This window comes from Microtus ochrogaster, assembly GCF_000317375.1.
Source record: "Microtus ochrogaster isolate Prairie Vole_2 chromosome 14 unlocalized genomic scaffold, MicOch1.0 chr14_random_3, whole genome shotgun sequence".
Classification (NCBI taxonomy): domain Eukaryota; kingdom Metazoa; phylum Chordata; class Mammalia; order Rodentia; family Cricetidae; genus Microtus; species Microtus ochrogaster.
The window spans coordinates 806,624-816,428 of NW_004949098.1; the positions used below are offsets into that span (position 1 = coordinate 806,624).

General features: G+C 47.9%; 1 protein-coding gene across 1 annotated transcript in view; it reads left to right on the forward strand.

Moving 5' to 3' along the window:
• Positions 1-2,824: 2,824 nt before the first annotated feature.
• Positions 2,825-9,805, forward strand: part of Sema4f (ssemaphorin 4F) — a 29,480-nt gene continuing 22,499 nt past the window's right edge. The window contains exons 1-4 of the mRNA XM_005364694.2: positions 2,825-3,109; positions 5,466-5,617; positions 6,627-6,686; positions 6,915-7,013. Coding sequence (XP_005364751.1) covers positions 2,944-3,109; positions 5,466-5,617; positions 6,627-6,686; positions 6,915-7,013 — 477 coding nt within the window. The 5' untranslated portion in view covers positions 2,825-2,943. The remainder of the gene's footprint in view (positions 3,110-5,465; positions 5,618-6,626; positions 6,687-6,914; positions 7,014-9,805) is intronic.

Sequence of the window (9,805 nt, forward strand, 5' to 3'; positions counted from 1 at the left end):
ATGGATCAGCAGAGCTGCGGCGGTTTGAATAAGAATGGCCCCCAGAAGCCGGGCGATGGTGGCGCACGCCTTTAATCCCAGCACTCGGGAGGCAGAGGCAGGCGGATCTCTGTGAGTTCGAGGCCAACCTGGTATAGAGAGCTAGTTCCAGGACAGGCTCCAAAGCCACAGAGAAACCCTGTCTCGAAAAACCAAAAAAAAAAAAAAAAAAAAGAATGGCCCCCAGAGGTTCATCTATTTGAATGCTTAGTCACCAGGGAGTGGTGCTTTTAGAAAGGTTTGGAAGGATTAGGAGGTGTAGCCTTGTTGGAGGAAGTGTGCCAATGGGGATAGGCTCTGAGGTCTCAAAAGCCCAAGCTATACCCAGGCTCCCAGCTCTCAGCTACTGCTCCAGTGCCTACATGTGTGCTGCTATTCTCCTGACCAGGATGACAATGGACTAAGCATCTGAAACTGTAGGCCACTTAAATGCTTTCTTTTATAAGAGCTGCCTTGGTCATGGTTTCTCTCTACAGCAATAGAACACTGACTAAACAAAAGCAAAAGCTTACCTCCCCCAAATTTTCAAGCTTTTACTTCCTTTTGAGTAGTAACACCATGAAGTAACATTAGCAACACCATGAAGGAAGCAAATGAGATGAGTGGCCAAGGACTGAAGACATAACCCAGACCTCAAAGGATGGAGAGGTTTATATGCGCTAATGAGACCTGGGGAGAAGGGAAAAGATTAGTAAAGGAAACTTGAAGAGGGGGTAAGAGGTAAGCTGCTAAAAGGGAGAGAGACTCGCAGTGTTAAAGAAGAAACTCTCCCCCCCAGCTCTGTGCAAACTTATAGGTATATCAATATATCAGAAGCATCCATGGTCACACATCTAGTAATTAAATTTGGAAGTGTTCATACAGGTAAAGAATTCATGATGGCAGGCAGCATATTTATAGGGTGCTTTTTACTCTCTCAACCACGGAAGAAAGAAATAAACACACCAAGTATTACCACTCAACTCCTGAACTCCCAAAGACCATGTCTTCCTTTCCTTTTTACATTTTTATTTATTTCCTTTTAGATTTAGCTTATTTGTGTGTATGAATGTTTTACCTGCATGTGTGTCTGTGCACCACATGCATTGTGGTGCCTGAGGAAGTGATGCTACATGGGTGCTAGAAATTGAACCAGGGTCATAACCACGGAGCCAATTCTCCAGCCCCACAAATGTCATTTCTTAGAACCGGGTTGACTGAAGTTTTGATCACAGAAAGGAAACAAGGTTTCTAGAAGAAATTCATACCAGACCACAATTGTCTTCAAACATGAAGTGTGCACCTAATAGAGACGTGATCAAGACTAGAGAGTCAGTCAGGCTTTGCTCAGGAACTCTTCCCAGGAAGCAAATGTTTATTTACATAGAGGCCTCCTTAGGAGACAGAACAGCATACGAGGACCTGAAGCAGTCTTCAGCCTGAGTTAATAAAGCAAACAACACGAGATGCCATCCCAGACCCCCATCCCACAGGTGACTAAGGGCTGCTTACTCATCATTCCAGCTCAGTTGCTAGGCGCATTAACACTAACACACCGAAACAGATAGGTGCGTTTCTGGATGACCAGGCACGTGTTCCAGCCACTGCTGAGATGTTCTGTTGGTCTGTAAAATACCTACTGTGTGTCTACCACACGTAGAATAAAATCCTGTAATTTTAGAAAGGGCAGTGGTGCTGCTCCCAGCTCGTCCCTGTCTCAGCGGTTATTCTTGATTTATAATTGTGTTAGTCACTCTTTGTTGCTGTGATAAAAATCACATGACCGAAAGTGACTTATGGAAGTTTATTTTGCCTAAGGTTTCCAAAGGGAGAATCGATAACGGTGGGGGAGGCTAGCAGCAGGTGATTGGAGCAGGAAGCTGAAAAATCCATCTTCAGCTACAACCAGGAAGCAGAGAGGGCAAAGTAGAGTGGGTTGATAAATTCCCAAAGCCCCACACTTCCTCCAGCAAGGCAGTTCCTGCTCCAGTGTCAACAAGCTCCCTAAACGGTGTCACAAACTGGGGATCAAGAATTCAAATACCTGAACTTATCGAACTCCCAAAGCCCCACACTTCCTCCAGCAAGGCAGTTCCTGCTACAGTTTTAACAACCTCCCTAAACGGTGTCACAAACTGGGGATCAAGTATTCAAATACCTGAACTTATCGGGGACATGTCTCGTTCAAACCGCCACAATAATTATGTAACTTTTACAAATTCTTAATAATTGTTGATAACTAAATAATGTCACAATTTTGTTGTGAAGAATTGGTTAATTCTTAGTAAATTAACAGATGTTTACATCCATATTATTTGAAACCCAAGCGCTCTCTTTTTAAAAACTATCTTGAGCGAATGTCATATATGTGTGTGAGCTGAGGTGAGAAATCAGACTCAGACTTCAAGCTCAGCAGCAGGTGCCTTTACCTACTGAGTCATCTTTCCAGCCCTTACAACCCTATCTTTGTGCGTACAGGGAACAAAGAAATAATTCTAAGAAATTTGGTGTATGCTCCAATTTACCCACATATTTTCCATAGTATCACATATATATTCCTAGTAGTACAGATATGGATATTTGGGGATTTAGAGTGACTGCAAGAAACTCACGGGGGGAACTCCAGGCCTAGGAAATCTCCGTTCTTGTGGGGAAGACACGCACACCTGCACCTGATCTAGCCCCGCCTCCACCTGGGTTGAGCCTCTCTTACTCGTCCCTCCTCCACTCAATCTTGATTGGTTATAGGAAGAAACAGGTTCTCCATTGGTTCCTCCGTGAGGGGGTGGAATCGGATTGTGTTTCATCTCGCCGCCGCAGGCCGATCTCAGCCGAGCGGATCCGAGAGGCACCGAGGCCCGCGTAGTAGCGGTACTGATCAGAGGCTACCGGACGCGCCCCACCCGGCATCAGGCGGAGCCAGAGATGCTGGCCGGAGCCGAGCGACCCCGCCCGGGCCCCCGGCCGCCTCCGATCTCGCCCTTCTCGGCGCCGCCACCATCGCAACTGCTGCTGCTGCTGGCGATGCTGAGCGTCCCGGTGTGGGGCCGCGTCCCCCGCTCGGTGCCCAGAACCTCGCTGCCCATTTCTGGTAAGACGCAGGGATCCTTGTCCTCAGCCCTTTGCATGGAGCCCAGCCCTTGCCAGCAGGCGCCCACACCCACCTGTCCTGCTAACCCCAGCGGCAGCATCTAGGGCCCCTCTCTGCACGGTGCACACCCCTCTGAGACCGAGACTGAGACCTGTACCCTGTGTCTCTCCATCTCATTCATCCCATCCCACCCAACCCTATCCCACCCTATCCTACCCCCAGCCTGGCCTGGCATCTCAGCTCCCAATACACAACCACAGTGATCTTGAAGATCTTTCAACAGGATGCAGTCCCACGTCCTGCAGACCTGGATACTGAAGCCCAGGGAACACCTGGGGTTTGCCCAAGGTTGTCCATTTCAGCCCTTTATTCTTGTTTCCCGCACATACATCCACACCCAACACTTCATTTCCAAGCCCACGCTATTCCCTATTCTTCCTTTCATTCTAGTTGAGGTACCAGCCTTGATCCCTAACCTAGCGCTTCAGTCTTTCCAACTTCTTTTCCCCGTTGTCCTTTCAAACGCCCTCCCAATGCCGTCGAGACCCAGATCTTTCCACCCACTTCCTATACGGCTGACATCTCTGGTTTTACCCTTCCCATCCTGTTACCAACTTGCTTTAACTTGATTCTCTAAACGTTCGCTGCTCCCCCAACCCATCCCCTACTTTGAATGCTAGAAAACACTTCAATGAGTCCATTCAAAAGTTCTTCATAAATACAGAGAAAGGGCCTGGAGAGAGGCGCAGGTGTTAAGAGTATTTAGCCGCTTTTCCAGGATATCTGAGTTTTTGTTCCTAGCACCCATACTGGGTGGCTTACGACCACCAGCAGTTCCAACTCCAAGGGAACAGGACTCTGTGGTTACCTGTAGAACCAAATATGCAGACAAAGATGCATATACTAATAATAGTAATAATAACAGATGATGACGAAACCTAAAAATTATATATTAAAAACAGAGGCTAGGGCTGAGGTCCTTGATGAAGGCATGGGAAAAGTCGGGGTATGTGCTAAAGTTTCAAATGGCATTCACATTTTAAATATCCTTTGCTGAGTTGGACATGAGTGTAGCATGGGGCTTGTTTTCTTCTCAATGAAGCCAAAACTCACAATTGGGTGACACTTAGGCCAAATGACATCTAAGGATGCCATGAGTCCAGAAGGCAAAGCTGGGACCAGAGCCTCTGGAGTTTCAGTCTGTGGCAAAGCCGTACCCCACAAAGAGAGTTGTGGGTGCCAGTCTTTACTGATACCCAGGAACCCAGAGAGGCTAGCTGGCAAGGCAAAGCAGAGTAGGTAACACAAAAGGAGTTCTGACTGTTCAGGGCTTATACTAAGCATCAGAGTAGAGAGCGGGGATGAGTGTGGATGTGGAAGGATGGGAAGGGTGGGGCTCACACTGGCACGTCTAGGGATGAATGGGCCTGTAGCTGGTCTACTCTCTGGAGAGCATCTGAGTAGATGAGGCAGCCAGAATCGGGATGTGCAGAGCTCAGGTCTCCAGAACCAGATCTTGAGCGAAGGTGAATTTACGGTATTGAACTTTAAATAGCTAAGAGTTCTTGATGCGGATAATGAGTTTCGTTTGGGTTTAAGTAGAATGCATGCTAAAGGAGGAAGGATGTGACCACTGAGACGGGCGGTATACCCACTTGTTCCCCCCCCCCCCGTACTCTCCCAACACCCCTGGATGGTGGTGTTTACACACCGAAAGATGAGGCCCTCACAGGGCTCACGTGAGCACACACAGTGGTAAGTAGAAGAAACACATTTAAATGCAGGCTGATCTAGTTCAGAAACACATATTCACCCCACTCTGGCTTTGGGTGAATGGGGTAAGGGGAAGCCACGGGTGTAGGGTGAGAGAGGAAATGTGTTGGCCAAAGAGCGCCCGCTGTGGTTGTACGCATGTTTAATCCTGGCTGCCAGGAAGCTGAGGTAAGAGTATTTGGAGTTCAAGGCCAGCTTGGGTTACATAATGAGAGTTTAGCTAAAAGGAAATAATTGAGGTCTATCAGGAAAGTACTAACACTTTCTATAGGTATTTTAATGTTTTGTATCACATTACTTTGAATGGAAATGACAGATTCAATAGTTGAGCCATTATTTGTTTAAAGTGTTCTTTTTATGGAAAAAGCATGCCTGACTGGATCATGCGCTAACTATTCTGGCCTCCTCAGGAAGATGGTTGGCTTGTTGGGGTTCTGTTTTCTTTCTTTCTTCTTCTTTTTAAAATCCTAGCTGGCTGTCAAATAAATAGACCTCAGAAGACAGCAAACCCCAGCCCCTATGGGGACCTTATGTTTCTGAAGGGATGGCTGATGTCACTCTCCCCCTCTTCTCTTCCTGCCAGAGGCTGACTCCTATCTCACGCGGTTTGCCGCCCCTCGCACATACAATTACTCTGCTCTCCTCGTGGACCCTGCTTCTCACACACTTTACGTCGGAGCTCGGGACAGCATCTTCGCTTTAACCCTGCCCTTCTCAGGGGAAAGACCCCGCAGGGTGAGAGATGACAGTGGGGTTGACCCAGAGCCCATGGCATGCATTTAAAGCCATCGTTCCGTGGGCTGTAGGTGGGAGAGATTCATAATAACTAAGGATGTAACGGAGCAGGAGAGAGAGGGAGCCTGCAGCAGCGTGAGTTACTTGTGGGTGGTATGGGTGGGAGGAAAGGGTTTTTGGTGAGTGACTGTGGTTGTATGGTTAAGACCATTACTGTGTGGAATAGAGGATCAGGCAGAGGACACCCTCTCAGGGTGTAAAGCCTTTGTCTGCCAGTCAGGGAGGGGATGATGGGAAGGGGGTCTTCCTACCTGTGTTGGCTGTGATGGGGAGACATGGTTGGGGGAGGTTTTGAGGGACGCATGATGATGGGGGAAGAGTACAGGACATGTTTCAGGTGGCAGTGGGCAGAGGTGTCACTGGAATGGTGATTTTCCAGGGAGTTTGCAGACAGTTTTCACGATGTATTTGTCATAGCTCTAGTGCATGCCCTAACATGGTGCACAAGTGGGTAAATGGGTCCTGACAGAAAATTTCCTTGGGCCAGCATTGAAAGTCACATATGTGACAAATTCTGATATATTGTGTTTCCTTAAAAATGTGGTAGGAATTTGTTTAGTTGGTGATTGCTTAGCCTGGACAGAGTCCTGGATTTGATCTCCACCACCACATAAAATCTTGTGTGGTGGTGTATGGTGTATGGGTTCTGTGATCCCTGAACTGGGAAGGTGGAGACAGGAGGATCAGAAGTTCAAGGTCATCCTCGGCCCTACAAAGAGTTTGAGGCCAGCCTGGGCTGCTGAGACCCTGTCTCAAAAATAAAAGCGTGGTTTTGATTTCACAGTTGATTTCATTACTCATTAATGGGTGGGGTACTTCCAGTTTGGAAATTTGCGCAGTGAGTGTGGAGTCTTGGAAGTTTCCAGATTTGTAGCACCTTCTCTTCTTCCCTGACCTCAGTGTGCAGGGAGAAGGGAACCCGGGGAAAAGAACTCTTCTTCTTTCTCAGATTGACTGGATGGTGCCCGAGGCGCACAGACAGAACTGTAGGAAAAAAGGCAAGAAAGAGGTAGGTGTAAACCCACAGCCGTCCTGAGTGTCTGTGGGGGGCCTTGGTCCAGCCCTGACTTCGGGTATTCCCACAGTGGCACTCCTGTCCTGAAGGGTCCAGGCAAGGACCCAACATCGCACATCACCCATACTTCCCCATACCACAGCTGCCTCTTAACTGTACCTGACCCAGTCCTCCCTCATCCCCACGGCTTCTGATTCTCTCTAACCATCTCTGACCCCCCAGGACGAATGTCACAATTTTATCCAGATTCTCGCCATTGCCAATGCCTCTCACCTCCTCACTTGTGGCACCTTCGCCTTTGATCCGAAGTGCGGGGTTATTGTGAGTGACAGGGAGAGAAGGGGAGGGAGAGGGAGCCTGCAGCAGTGTGAGTTACTTGGGGGTGGTGGGTGGGAGACTGGAAAGGGCTTTTTTGGGAGTGGCCGTGCTGGGCATGGTTAAGACAACCACTGTGTAGGATAAGTATTGGTGGGGTTAGGGGGTAGAGGATGCCCTCATAGTGGATGGGAAAGGCTGCTTGTCTGTAGAGGGTAGAGTATGCTAAGTGTAAAACCATGCTGTGAGACAGGGAATGGAGTTCGGGTTGCTGGGAATTGGTTGGGCTGGGGATTGGGCCACTCCAAGAGATACTTCAGAAGCCAGACACTCGTGTTTCTTTGCCCACTAAGTGCTTTGGCCCAGCAGTGGAGCCTGATTCCTAGTCAGAACAGCCCAATCTCTCTTCTCCCATAGCATGACTCCTCATCTTCTGGCATCCTCTGCCAACCCCACTCTCTACACTGTGTGACTCTCATGACCTCTGATGTCATCACCATGTAATGTGGTCCCAGCTGGCTCTGTGCTCTTGACATTGCCTTCAGCATGAGCCACTGTGTCCACCACATTTTCTTCTAGATCTTGTTTACTGGGGAAGGCCTGTGGACTTTCCCACCCTCCAACCCAGGCAGTCTTGGTGTGATATATTGTTGATGATGTCTAGTCTAGTCACAGCTGCATGTTTGGAACTCTGACCTTTCTCTGTTAATTGTACAGTGGTCACCACTGGTCTTCTGGTCTCAGATTTGTGACTCAGTCCTGGGGTAAATAAAAAAACCTCCATGTCCTTTGCACACAGGCTGTGAGCGTATTTCTTTCTTGACTCTGATCCTGAACTGCAGATATTGACTGGGTGGTTCTGCAGTTGCAGTAATACAGTGATCCACTTGGGCCTAGGCAGTATACATCTCCAAAAACCTCTGTTCAGGGGCACCCTCCTGTCTCTGTCTTGGGATGGATTCAGTCAGCACCCAGGGCTTTCCTCGGGGCTAGCTGGCCTTGTTGAATTTTTTCCATATGCTCTTCACAAAAAAGGTGATTCTCTCACTCTGGGATGGCTTATTGGTTCTGGATGGTGTTTGAAAACCTCTGTATTCCAGCAATCAATATTGGGGGTTTAGGTCTTTACAATTCCCACCAGGCCCACAGGTAGCAGAGCTGTTTTTCCTAATCTGCTCAGGCATAGGGATCCCAGAGGCCTGACTACCAGAGTCAGGGATTGTGCATAGTCCGGCCATCCCAGCTCATCTTCTTTAGCTTTTCTTTCTTCCTGGGATCTTTGAGTTGGACCCCAATGGGTCCTCGTCAACATACCTAGATGGAAAATGTTCTGGCCATGCCTGGGGTGACTTGGGCCCCATCCATTCTTGAGAGATGTCAGCAATGGCGAGTGGAGTTCATCTCACCTACCAGTTCATCTCACCAGATCAGTGTTTTCTCTGAAGCCATCTCATGAGATGGCTCATGAGATGAGGGGCCATTCTTTGGAGGGGGAGATTAGCTCTGTTAGCCCTCCAAGCACTATCCCAAGCCTGCTCTGTAGACATTTCGAACACCCTCTGCTGTTTTTACCTGTTCTATTCTGCTTGACTACGTCCTTGCTTTTCCCATAGTGCTGAACCTCCCATGCCCCAACAAGTGATATTGAGGCTGTGCATAGCTGTTTCCTGAAAGCTTTGATCTGGACGCAGCTCACCCACTGATGGGCATGGGGAAATCAAGGCTCTAAGGAAGCCCTGGATCTACCAGTTGTAGCAATGAGGTGCTAGCTTTCAGTTCCAGCTTCCATCGTGCATTGGAAGAAGATACTTGAATGTGACTTGTTGAGGGAACTCCAGCCATTCATAGAGCAGAAACACATTAGCTTCAGTAATGATCACCAGAGAAGCAATGGCCATTCACTCTGCTGTAGGCTTAGGTTCCTTATGTTCACAATTAAGCTTAATTTTATCACCGTATCATTGTATTCAGGTATGTTTTGTTTCTATTTTATAAGCGAGGAAACTGATATTCAGAGAAACTAGATAGCATAGATACCATGGCTAAGATTATGTAGCTAGCAGAGACAGAGCCAATATTTGAACCTGGGCTAGTTTAGATATGTTCCACAACCCTGTCCGTGTGTCCAGCCTGCAACCCAGGGGGCTTCATCTGGCTTCCGTCTCTTGTAGCATCTGACATGGTTCATGCATCTTGGGTCCTTTATATGTCTTCTATTTTCTTTGGACAAGCCCAAAGGGCCAACTATAACTTCACTGCTCAGGGAGAGACTTCTTATCCATCCCCAGATTTAGCTTTAGGAACTTGCCTTCACCACAGCTGATAGAGACTGGCTGCTGACGTGATGAAGAATCTCCACATACAAACAGAGAAAATCAGCGAGATGATCTTCCATTTTCACAGCCCAGTTCAAGGTCATTTTGAACAGAGGACAATCAGAAGCTGTTTCTTAGCAGGTGGCTCACATTCTCAAAGGTTAGAAGGTTAGATGGTAGGATAATGGCACTAGGGAAAACTGGGAGAGGGCTAGTCCTGACATGTTGGGTTTTAAGAAACTGACACTTTGTGAGAAAGCCCACTGGCCAATGGAAATATGGACTCGATTTGGAGGACATGGGGCTCATTGGAGAGCATCAGTCTCAGAGGGTTTGGCCAATGCTTTAAACAGAAAGGCTGGAAACAGAGGGATGAATGGGATATTCGAACGATATGTTAGAAAGACTACAGATGGATCCTAAGGATATACGTGGTGGGGCTGGACAAAGAAGGAGCTAGAGAAACAAACTACAGATGGATCC